This window comes from Pan paniscus, chromosome 3 (genome assembly GCF_029289425.2).
Source record: "Pan paniscus chromosome 3, NHGRI_mPanPan1-v2.0_pri, whole genome shotgun sequence".
Lineage (NCBI taxonomy): Eukaryota > Metazoa > Chordata > Mammalia > Primates > Hominidae > Pan > Pan paniscus.
In genome coordinates, this window is record NC_073252.2 from 148684899 (window position 1) to 148698313 (window position 13415).

A 13415-nucleotide genomic window follows, 5' to 3' on the forward strand; every position below is an offset into this window, starting at 1 on the left:
AAAAACTAATTAAATAAATCCTATTGAATGAATAAAAATAAGCCTATTGGCCTAAATCTTACACAAGCAAAGATGGTTATGACTCAAATATTTCCCTAATATTAAAAAAGTACTAATTAATAATGTATATGGCTCTGATAAACAGATACTGTCTAATATTCCAGTAAGTGGTAGAATTACTAAATTTTGCAAAATAGCAAACACCAGGCATATAAATTAGTGAACAGTATACTTAGTTCCACTATTGAGCTAGTTTCAATTTTGATTTATTCATTTATGCTTTGCAATATAGAGAAACAGCATATTGGAAGAAGAGTAATGATATTTTAACATACAAGAAGGGATATGGGTGAAAGTGCAAGGATCACTTGAAGCCAGGACTTCAAGGCTTGCCTGGGCAATAGAACAAGACTCTGTCGCTACAAAAATTTTAAAATTAGCCAGGAATGGTGACACACACCTGTAGTTCTGGCTACTTGGGAAGCAGAAGCAGGAGGATCACTCAAGCCCAGGAGTTCAAGGCTGCAGTTGAGCTATGATTGTGCCACTGCACTCCAGCCTGGGAAACAAAGACAGACCCTGTCTCAATTAAAAAAAAAAAAAAAAAGGAAGAAAAGAAAAAAGAAAGGATACTGTATTCTAGGTAATCAAATCTTTGCTGATGACTATAAAATTTCTAGATTTTGATATATTTACTAAAATCACTTTCGCTTTTATTTTCTTTGAAAACATGCATATACAAGGATATGCCTTATCCTCTGATGAATATCTTTTAATACTTATTAATTAGAAGATACAATTGTTGCTCTTAGACTAGTCCTTTTGGTTGATAAAATGCTGCATAAGCTAAGGTATACTATTCAAATTAAAATTTGAAATTTGTACACCAAAAAAGTTTTGTATGTTAATTACAGTCTTAATAATGTATACTATTTCAAAATGCAAACAAATTCTCAATTTTTATGGGCTATAAAATTTTTCAGTGATAATATTTTCATAGAAAAAGCTTGGACCTCATATAAAGCTGGCAAGTTTTAACTCTGTTTCTGTGATTATTATCTATCTAGTATTAGTTTCTCTTTAATTGTACCACATGTAAAATGTGTCTCATTTTGATATCAAAATTTCCAAATATCCACAAATGGGAATTTCCTTGAAGATATCATGTGAATATATAACAGAAAATATGAATGTCACAGCAGAAACTTCATATTTTCTATCAAGTAAATTTTTTGCCCAACTGTAGGATAATGTAAGTGTTCTGAGCACATTTAAGATAGGGTAGATTAAGCTATGTTGTTTGGTAAGTTAGGTGCATTAAATGCATTTTCAATTTTCAATATTTTCACCTTACAATGGTTTATCATGATGTAACCCCATCATAAGTCAAGGAGCATCTATATTCTAAGTCACAAATGCATTTAACACAAAGCCTATTTTATAAGAAGGTATTGGATATATCACATAATTTACTAAATATTGTATTGAAAGTGAAAAATAGAATGGTCATACGGATACTTGAGGTACAGTTTTTACTGAATGTGTATTGCTTTCACACCATTATAAAGTCAAAAAATTGTTAAGATGGAACCATCTATATATTTATCTACTTATTTTAATGGCAGATAACTTAAATCGAGAGACCCACCAAAAAGAAAACAAAAATTTATCAGTTAAAAAAATACTGACAAGGGAAAGAGAACTATTTGGGAGGTTGGGGTAGTTTCCATGTGAAAATGAGTACTAACAAGTACAAGGGCAAGTATAGTAGGCAAAAGCATGTAAAGTGGGGCGGCAGAAGAGTAAGAAGCAGGACAACCAAAAACACTAGTTTAGGTTAGATTTTTCTTATCAAGGCAGTAATGTTCATGGCATCAATTAACGGAATAAAATAGAAGCAATACACTGAAATGGAGAACCCATATGACAGTAACAAGAACACAGTGAAAGAGGAAAAAGAAGAGTCAGATGTGGAAACCAAAACAAATGGTAAACAGAAAGACCATCATCACAAGGAAGACTTGAAATAACTGAAAAAGCAATAACTGTTTTTTTAAAAATGGGGGGGGCTAAGGAGGGGAAAAAAGTTTAAAATTCTAGCTCAAGATGGAAAAAAAAATTGGTAACTATTTGAGAAACTCTATCACAAATTATACAAAATGTAAACAATAGAAAAATAAGATACATTATGAGCTGGATCAATGGTATAGGGTTTTGTAGATTTTGCCAATAAATATAAGTCTTCAAGATAGCAAATTGTTTTATAATTCTGCATACAGGTTTTCAAAGTGAATATTTTAAATTACAATGAATTTACTGGAAAAAATACAATGGTTTCAGAGAGAAATGTATAATACTGTTACATGTAAAATATTACCCATATGTCTCAGCTGTTTCTTATCTCTTCTGAAAACTCCAAGACTTAAATTTTAAAGAATAGACTTAAAAGCAATCAAAGGGTCCTATTTCCTCTGTTCCTAAACTGAAACTAGAGGGCAGTATAAGAAAATATTTTACTCAATGTACTTTGAATTTCTGAAACTACATTTGATTTTGGATGTTAATGAAAAATTTACTATACCTGAATTTAAAAGACGGCAGGTAAATCATTTCATAGATATTAATAACTATTGCATTTTTCACAAAAGGGACTACTCTAGAAAAACCACAGTTGATTCTTTTTTTTTAAAGGACTTTGGATGGGGGTGGAGAAGCGGAAATGTGCATACCCAGCTCCAAATGAATTACCAAATTATTTCTTCTCCAAAGGAAAAAAAAAAAAGAGGCATCAGAGTATAATGGAACAATAAAGATGAAAAATTTGCTAAAGTTTCATGCCCATTTTCCTTTGTAATTCTCACTGGGCCAGGGGAAACCAGCGAGGGAGAGAATGACAGGGTATTTGAGAATTCTCTGTACTTCAAACTCAATTTTCCTGTAAACTTAAAACTGATCTAAAAAATAAAGTCTATTAATTTTTGGAAAAAATTATAAAATAAAAAGCAAGGCAGACAAAACTCTGCTACCATCGCAGCTTTTGGTTTCAAACTAGAAAAAAATTTCTAATCACTATTTTTCCTAAGAATAAAAATAATACAAGACTATTAATTAAATTTTAGAAATGCCACCTAAAGTAAATTTCGAAAATCAAAATTGCCAGTAGCCCAACTTCATGGAGATCCAAATGACTTCATAATACACTTTCTTGCTTTTACCGTGTAAAGAAGGTAGATAAGTCACTTGGTTGTAATTATACGGTACGTAAAGAATTGCATATAACTTTCTTTTACTTAACCTACTGGAACATTTTCTCTTTTCACTAAATACTATAAAATTTGTAAAAAAATTAAATATGTTTAAAACTTCTTATAAAATGTATTTTTGTTAACACAAGTACAATAACAAATAAAAGAGAAGACAAAAGAAATAAACATAGTATTTGTTTCTAGGATACATGATTACATAGTACACATCAAGGAAAAAAATTCCCAGCTACTGGCCAGTAGCAATATCAAGTTTGGAACAAAACTCTCCAAGATATGCTAATTTGCCAAATAAAGGTGGAACAGCAGAATAGAAGGCAAACCCTGGCCTGAGATATCCCAAAAGAAGTAACGGCATTATTTCTGATCTCAATATAATCCACCAGGCCATTCCTTCAAAATTCCTTTATTTTCCGTCAATCTCAACCTAGAATCATAAGATGAGTGTTTTGGTAGGTACAATATCTTGTTATTAACTTTAAGAAACAGCAAAATATCCAGAAGAAAACCACTGATACAGTAACATCCCTTTTGTTATACTTGGTCATTTTAATACTGCACATTCTTCACATTATTCAAGTTTACGCAGTATCACCATTAAGCTTCCCATCAATGTATAGGATCTTGCATCCATATATATGCTTTTATACATGGAAATAATTTTTTATCCATATATATGCTTTTAAACATGGAAAGAATGTAGAAGGAGAGATGGACAAAAATAAAAGTGCTATAGGAGGAAATGAACCAGTATGACCATTGTTAGAATGATGCTACACTTCAGAGCAGCATTCCTTTCCAAGCCTCTAATCCAAAAAAATATGCCAAAAAAAACAAAGTATTGGACACTATATAAATATTTTTTTTTGTACAGTCCAAAATATTTGACAACCAGTAACTACATTAAAAGATTACATGTCAACAAGACTTTCTTATTTAGGCCACTATCTATATACATCTTCTTAAGTGCGGGGAAAGAAAATAATGGAAAAAAATATTTTTATGAATCTATCATTCATCCATGCACTCATCTACCCAACTAGCAGCATCTAATCTACCACACACTACTAGGTTTGAGTGGAGAAAATAGTGAAATCCTTGACTTAATTTCTTCTAATTTTACTCAAATTTATTCAGAAAAGTAGTAAACAATCAACAGTATAAAAGCACAATGGTTTCTAACGTGCCCCCAAATTTTAAGTTAATCAAAAATCTTAAGCGTTGCTAAAATGAGATCTAAAAACATTTTTGTTGAAATCACTGATAACTAACTCACCTGGTGATTCTCCTCCCATATCTGAGGCTTGGGCTGAATCTACTGAGGAAACCACACTGACAGCATTGGTAGGTATGCTTGTATTAAAGGTGGAAGGTAAGACTGCTGACTTTTTTGCTGCAACAATGACACTTCTGTAATAAAGAAAGTAAACAGATTGAAAGATACAAATTGATGTCTTGAATTAATTACATGAATTTCAAAACAGAAACTAGGTAGCTAACTTATTTTTCTAATTTTCTTTCTTATTTCTATTTGATGTACAATTTAGACTTTTCACCCAACATGAAATATCTTCAATACTGTCCATATTTATCTGCATTTCACTATGAAAATATAATAATCTATTTAACATTTAAGCTTATATTTACCACATAGTATTTTTAAAATTTAGGATCATCTTAATTATCTAACAAATAAAATATAACCAAAAGTATTGAAGCAGAAAATTCAACGTTTCCACAAGAATTGTAAAGCACTGCTAATCTGAGATAATAAAACCTTAGAAATCTTATAAGCTTAAAAAAAAAAGCAGATATAAGCAATTTGCTAACATGTATACAACCCAGTTTTTAATTTTTAAACCCCAAAGACTATATCTTTTGATAATATATAAAAAAGCAATGCATAGGAATAAAAACCATACGCAAAAATATCAAATAGTCAAAGTTCTTTATCTTGTATACTATTCAAACACAGGTATGTATGATATACCAATTTCAATTAAAATGTAATACTTTATACCAAACAGTAACTAAAAGACCTTGTTAGGCATAACTTAAAAGGCATTTTTAATTGAAGTTGGCTCCATAAACATGCAAAAACTCAGTTAATGAGGTAAAGAGGACAGCTGATATATAATGCACTCCCGCAGCAGTGCTTACTTTTAATTACCTGGTGTTAACCATAAGCCCAAAGTCTTCAACATTCAATTTATTTAATCACATCTTTTGTTGACAGTACTATAACTGCGAGCTTCAAGTATTCCCTTAATAGCTTTAAAGTATTCAGCTTCTAAACAAAGTAACTTAGGTATTTGATCCCTATACATGCATTCAAAAGTGAAAATTATGTAATTCCAATATTTTAATAATACATTTTTGTAGTTATTTTTAAAAACACACACACAAAGCAAAATAGGTTTCGTTTTACTTCAGTGCCTATCATGTGAGGGCAAACACTGTTGCCAATTAAATCAAGGTCTCTTGTGCTAGGCATGGCTTATTCAATGTACTTCAGGGTAGCTGGTGTCATGTCATTATGAGGGTGACTGCCAATGTTAACTATACACTAAAAAATAGAAGCAACAGCCACCTGAGCCCCCAATCCAAAATGGTGTGCTTAAATCACGGCAGCTTATATCAGATCAAGATTATTGACTTAAGGGGGAGTAGATATGACGAGTGTCTGTGTGTGTGCGTGTGTGTGTGTGTGCACGAATGTGTGTGTGTACGTATGTATTAGTGGTACCTTCAAAAACAACGCAAAATGTAATTTTTGTATTTCCTACTGGAGGGAGAAATTTAAAACCCATTGCCTAAGAAAATCACTGTCTTCTACCAATGTTTTTGCAGGGGAGGGAGGAGAAATATGAAGAATTTACTTTCACATTTGTTCACAAAAGAAAGAACCAGCAAGATCTAGTTTACTCATACAGTAAGTAGGGACTGAATTGAGCAATAGAAAAGAATACTTAGAAAAGTGCAATTGCTTTTTCTATAATCAAAATGTAAGATATATACCTATCTATGCTATGACTCAACAATTCCACTTCTAGGAATTTCCTCAAGAAAGCTTATGTCCACAAAACATGTATACAGTAATGGTCATACAGGCATTATTTATAATAGTCAAAAACTGGAAATAGCCCAAATGTCCTTTATGCAGATATAGTAAATTTTTAATGGTGCTATGCTTCTAGAATGGAATATTATTCAGCAATAAAAGGTAACAAACTACTGATGAATGAAATGAAAAGGTAACAAACAACATGGATGAATCTCAAAAGCATTATGTTGAATGAAGTCTTATACTAAGGAGTATATACTTTATGGGTTTTTTTTTTTAACATGTACGTCTAGAACAGACAAAACTAATTTATGGTAGAAAAAAATCAGAATAATTGCCTCTGGGGGATAGGAACAGGAATTGGCTGGGAAAGAGAACTTTCAAGACCAATGATATCATGATGGGGACTTAAGGTTACACAAGTGTATAAATTTGTCAGAACTCATCAAATGGTACACTTAAGACCTGTGTCTTTCATTGTATGTAAATTTTAGCTCAAAAAAAAAACTGTATTGATCTCCAGTTAGAGAGCTGCATGCTGGCTGAAATATTTAAGAGTGAAGTGAACTGATGTCTACAACTTTGAAGTACATTACAAAAATAAGATTGATTGATGGATACATGGTGAAGCAAACAGAGCTAAAAGCTAATTGTTGAATCTCAGTGATGGGTCTACAGGTGTTCACTGTGCAATTCTTTCAACTTTTCTGTATGCCTGAACATTTTCATAATAAAACACTGGAAAACTGGTAACAGAACAGAATTTACTACAGCTGTTCCAAATATGCACAATCCCTATTTATTCAAGATGACATAGCTAATTAAACACAACAAAAGAACTCAACTTCATTTCTAATCCTCTAGCCTCTTGCTGTTAATGTTTCAGTCACAAATAAGGTCTTATTCTTTTATTCAGTTCAGTAAATATTTATTGTCCAAGATCTTTCACCTATTGTCAGGAATGATAGGTCAGAAGTACGGCTTTCTACATGAATTTACATTTTACATGTTCCTCACACACTTCTTCAACATGCTCTTATGGTTGCTAAGCGTGTTGTGTCATTTCACAACTCCAACCCTTTGTATATATGCCTCCTCTGCCAAGATGCTTTCTTCTTAATCCTGTTTGCTTGTTAGGTAATATAAAATTATAAATTCTAATAGCAGCTAAGATAAATGAAGCACTGACAATATGCCAAGAATTATTATTCAATTCTCAAAACAATCCTAAGGTACATATTAATTCAATTTTTAGAAATTTTAAATATAAACCTCAGAAAGGTAAAGTAATAACCAAAGTAAATGGTAGAACTACCACGGAAATCTAGGTTTATCTAACAGCAGAGCCTTGAATTTGAACCGTTTCCCCATGTTGACCTTTCTTAAAACTTCAGAGATATAATTCACATACCATTTAATTCACTAAAAATATACAGTTCAGAGATTTTTAGTATGCTCACAAAGTTGTATATTTATCACCACAATCATATTAACATTTAAACATAATTTTAGAATCATCTATAATCAACAGCAATAAAGATCTCTAACATATAAAATTATTTATATACTACCATAAAATCACAAAAATACATCTGCTCATAAATTTTTAAAAGCTGCATTATTTCATATAGCTACATAATAAGTATATAATAGAGAAATAAAATCAATTTCCAAATTCGCTGACTGATTCAAATCAATTCTAAGGAATTAACATAACATTGCTTCAGCTTAAGGCTACACAAAATCAAAGAAAAATCAAAGTTACAATGATCCAATTAAAAGGACACTAAGCAGTAGGTAGATTTTGAAATATTTTCATTGTCTTTACCAATCATTGTCATTATTACTATAAAGTTTCAGTGTAAAAGACTAAAATCTTCAACAGAGATCTTTAACCTATCGTGTTTATGTTGTTAAATATAAGTATAAATCTAAATTAGTAAAGCATGTTCTACAGTTAACAAAAATAATCTAGAATTTTAAACTTACCAATAGTTAAGATTCATCATGCAAAAACTAAGCATTTAATATTAACTTTTTATACAATGCATTGGAAAACACAGAGGAAAATGCAATATGCATTTGACAAAACTGAGACTTTACATGACAGGCAATGTGCTAGGGATATTTCTGGCATCTTTCTCAGGCTACAGCTTAAGTTTCTATTTAAGAAACAAATTGAAATCTTTTTTAATGTTTAAGAACAATTATTGGAACTTTTTATATCTACATCAATTTTAGCAGAAAGTGCTTCAAACTTTTTAGCATAAGGAATTTGAAAGATAGACAACCAATTATGCAAGCTGGTTTCCCAAATTGTCAATTATAAACCAAATATTAAAAGAGATAAAAATTGTTCTTATTATCATTTTTTTCTTTATGAACTCACTATGAATACTTAATATTTGTGGGGCACCGTGCTTAAGAACATACACAAATTATCATATTTAATTTATGACAACCCTTGAGATTAGTAGTACATATTATTATGCTAATTTTACAAATGAGAAAGAAGTAATTTTCCTAAAGTACCACACAGAACAAATGAAAATACTGTTGCTGGATTTTTTTTTCCCCTGAACAAGGGATACTCATTTCAAAGTTTCTTTTAATTTACTGGCAATAGGCAAATAGCAACAATGCCTTCCCGATCAATAAAGTTGAGAACTTCCATTTCAGCATTATATCAGTTTCAAATATCACAAACCCTCACACAAATGCTATTTTATTTAACATGCAAATAGTTCACTAAAGGAAAAAAGAGCATTTCAGCCTACCACTTCAGTCCCTAAGGATCCAGTTGAAAAGCCAAACCAGTCCTTGAACTTTATCAAGATAAATCCCTGGCATTCACTAATCATCAGAGAGGATCTTCAAATTAGATAAGAACAAGAATTTTGGCATGGGAATGAACACAAACACCTTTGCATTCACAAAGGCCCACAACCTGGCAGCCTTTCAGCAAGGTTTTATTCATGTAGCTGTTACTCTAAACTTTCCAGCTATTCCTTGGAAGTTGATAATACTTAAGATATGAGGAGAGTTGTGATTTCTGACATAGCATTCCTGAGATAAATACATGATCAGAGGGATGCTTTGAAATTCCCAAAGATATTCCACCAGCCCATGGCAGCATGAAAGTTTTTACAAAGGGGTCTCTAAATAAGAAAAAAAAAGAGGGTAAAAAACAGAGCAGTTTCCTTGCCATCAGAGACTGTTAAATGAATACCAGACATGTTAAATTCTACAGAACATCCTGGAAAATGCTACCATCAAAATTATCTGTTGTTTTCTATTTCAATAAACCCCTTAAAATGTATTACACCTAAGCATGATTTCCTAAATATGTTCATGATCTACTCACTGAAGACATCAGTAAGGCACAAATTTAATTTCTACACTATTTAAAAAAGAAATAAATGCTAAAATACATAAAATTTTGATCATTAGTAAACAATGTAACTATATTAACATATAGTAAATTTAAAAGTATAGCCTCACATATTTCTGAGTACTCAATCTAACACTAACAAATCTAAATAAATTATAAAAATTGAGAATAGACAGGGCACAGTGGCTCACGCCTGGAATCCCAATGCTTTGGGAGGACAATGCAGCAGGATCGCTTGAGGCCAGGAGTTCAGCACCAGCCTGGGCAACAGAGCAACACCTCATCTCTACAAAAAATTTTTTAAATAGCTGGACATGTTGGTCCCAGCTACTCAGGGGACTGAGGAAGAACGATCCCTTGATCCCATGAGTTTGAGGCTGCAGTGAGCTATGACTGCCACTGCACTCCAGCCTGGGTGGCAGAGCAAGACACCGTCTCAAAAATAAAATAAATAAATAAAAATTGAAGCCAGGCGTAGTGGCTGATGCCTGTAATCTCAACACTTTGGATCATTTGAGGCCAGGAGTTTGAGACCAGCCTGGCCAACATGGCGAAACCTCATCTCTACTAAAAATACAAAGACTAGCTGGGCATGGTGGCACACATCGGTAATCACAGCTTAAACCGGTAAGCACAGTGTTATAAACACAAACTAGTTCTATTTTTAGTTGCCTCGGGAACCTCCAAACTGTTTCCCATAGTGGTTGTAGTAATTACACTCCCACCAACAGTATATGAAGGTTCCCTTATCTCCACATCCTTGCCAACATTTGTTACTGCTTATCTTTTGGATATAAGCGATTTTAACTGGAGTGAGATGATATCTCATTGTTTTGATTTGCATTTTTCTGATCAATGATGTTGAGCATCTTGTCATAAAATCATTTGACATTTCTATGTCTTCTTTGAGAAATGTCTATTGAGATCTTTAGCCCATTTTAAGGTTATCATTTCGTTTAAAATGTAGTAATATTTTTAAATTATTATTAATACATTTCTTCCTATAGAGTTGGTTGAGTCCCTTATATATTCTGATTATTAGAACCCTTGTCAGTTAACCAGAATTATAAGGTTATTATATAATCCCCAGTCTGTGGGTTGTCTCTTCAATTTGTTGATTGTTTTCTCTGCTATGCATAAGTTCTGTAGCTTGATGTGATCTCATCTGTCCATGTTTGCTTTGACTGCCTGTGCTTTTGGGGTATTACTCGAGAAATCTCCCCAGATTAATGTCCTGGAGAGTTTTTCCAATGATTTCTTTCAGTAGTTTCATAGTTTCAGGTCATAGATTTAAGTCTTTAATCCATTTTGAACTGATTTTTGTATATAGTAATAGATAAAGGTATTCATTCTTCTGCATATGGATATACACTTTACTCAGTACCACTGAGAAGACTGTCCTTTCCCCATTGCATGTTCTTGGCACCTTTGTCAAAAATGAGTTCACTTGTAGACGTGTGGATTTATTTGAGTTCTCTATTCTATTCCATTGGTCTATGTATCTGTTTTTATGACAGTATCATGCTGTTTTGGTTACCATAGCTCTGTAGTATAATTCGAAGTTTTGTTCTCTTTGCTCAGGATAGCTTTGGCTATTCTGAGTCTCTGTGGTTCCATATAGTTTCTAGGAATATTTTTTCTATTTCTGTGAAGAATGTCACTGGTATTTTGATATGGATTGCACTGAATCTGTAGATTGCTTTGGGTAGCATGAACATTTTAACACTATTAATTCTTCCAATCCATGAATATGAAATATCTTTCATTTTGGGGGTCCTTTTTAGTTTTTGCATCAATGTTTTATAGTTGTCACTGAGGGATCTTTCACTTCTTTGGCTGTTTATTCCTAGGTATTTTACTTATAGCTATTGTAAATTGGATTACTTTCTTGATCTCTTTTTCAGATTGTTCACTGTTAGCATATAGAAATGATACTAATTTTTGTATGCTAATTTTTGTCATGCAACTGTACTGAATTTATCAGTTATAATAGTTTTTTATGGACTCTTTAGGTTTTTCTAAATACTCTAAATACAAGGTCATATCATCTGCAAACAACTGACATCTTCCTTTCCAATTTAAATGCCATTTCTTTCTCTTGTCTGATTGCTTTACCTAGGACCTCCAGTACTGTGTTGAGTAACAGTAATGAAAGTGGGCATCCTTGTCTCATTCCAGATTTTAGAGAAAAGGCTTTCAGTTTTTCTCTGTTCCATATGATACTAGCTGTGGATCTATTCTTTATGGCTTTTTATTGTGTTATGTTCCCTCTATATGCAGTTTTTTAAGAGTTTTTATCATGAAGGAATAGTGAATTTTATCAAATGCTTTTCAGCAGCAATTGAAATGATCATATGGCTTTTGTCTTCCATCCTGTTGATATGATGTATCACACTGATAGTTTGTGTATGCTCAGACATTCTTGCATCCCCAGAATAAATCCCACTCATTATGCATCAATTTTTAAAAAGTTTCTTTGAGACAAGGTCTCCCTCTGTCACCCAGGCTGGAGTGCAGTGGCATGAACACAGCTCACTGTAGTGTCAAACTCCTGGGCTCCAGTGATCCTCCCGCCTCAGCCTCCTGAGTAGCTGAGACTACAGGCACACACCACCATGCCCAGCTAATCTTTTTGTTTTAAAATCTCACCGTGTTGCCCAGGCTAGTCTCAAATTCCTGGACTCAAGCAATCCTCCCACCTCAGCCCACAAAATGCTGGAATTGCAGGTGTGAGTCACTGCACCCAGACAAAAAAAAAAAAATTCATAAAATGAAAAATCTCAGAAGACACAAAAATAAGTTAAAATATATCAAAACTTACGAACACAAACACTTAGAAATAGTACATGGTACCATCTACAGTTAAAAGAAATGTAAACAATGTAAATTTTAATTATTAAAGCATAACTGTATAAAATTAACATTAATGCATACTGTACTACTGTAATAATTTCATAGCTACTTCCTGCCACAATTGCATTGAGCTCTGGTATTGTTAGCATCACTTAAAATGCTGTGTGACACTAGTCATCTCAGAGCATGCAGTTCATCTCTTTTTATGGGGCAGGAGGGGAAGGAGTTTTGCTCTTGTTGCCCAGGCTGGAGTGCAATGGTGCAGTTTCGGCTCACTGCAACCTCCACCTCCCAGGTTCAAGAGATTCTCCTGCCTCTGCCTCCCAAATAGCTGGGATTACAGGCACCCACCACCATGCGTAGATAATTTTTTTGTATTTTTAGTAGAGGTGGGGTTTCACCATGTTGGCCGGGCTGGTCTTGAACTGCTGATCTCAAATGATCCACCCGCCTCAGCCTCCCAAAGTACTGGGAAGTTTGTCTCTCCAGTAAACTGTGTATCACAGTAAAAGTGCTCTCTCCCAGTTCTCATATATTTTTCATCATGTTTACTGCAATATTATAAACCTTTGATAACATAATGGGACCCATACAAAGTGCCACTAGCAATACTGGACATGCTCCCAAGCAGCAGGGAAAAGTCATGACATTATAAGAAAAAGTTGAATTGCTTGATATGTACTGTAGATTGAGGTCTGTAGCTATGGTTGCCTGCCATTTCCAAAGAAATTAATCTCGCATAAGAACTATTGTAACGAAAAGGATGTTGGCAAAGTTGTCACTGCAGTGACACCAGGAGGCAAAAAAACAAACAAACAAACAAAAAAAAAACAAAAAAAACTTG

General features: G+C 33.0%; 1 protein-coding gene across 5 annotated transcripts in view; it reads right to left on the reverse strand.

Annotated features, from left to right (window-relative positions):
* LRBA (LPS responsive beige-like anchor protein) overlaps window positions 1-13415 on the reverse strand; it is a 799485-nt gene that overhangs the window by 550172 nt on the left and 235898 nt on the right. For all 5 annotated transcript variants that reach the window (XM_055111907.2, XM_063603583.1, XM_034959239.3 and 2 more), the window contains exon 31: window positions 4540-4673. In XM_055111907.2, coding sequence (XP_054967882.2) covers window positions 4540-4673 — 134 coding nt within the window. The remainder of the gene's footprint in view (window positions 1-4539; window positions 4674-13415) is intronic.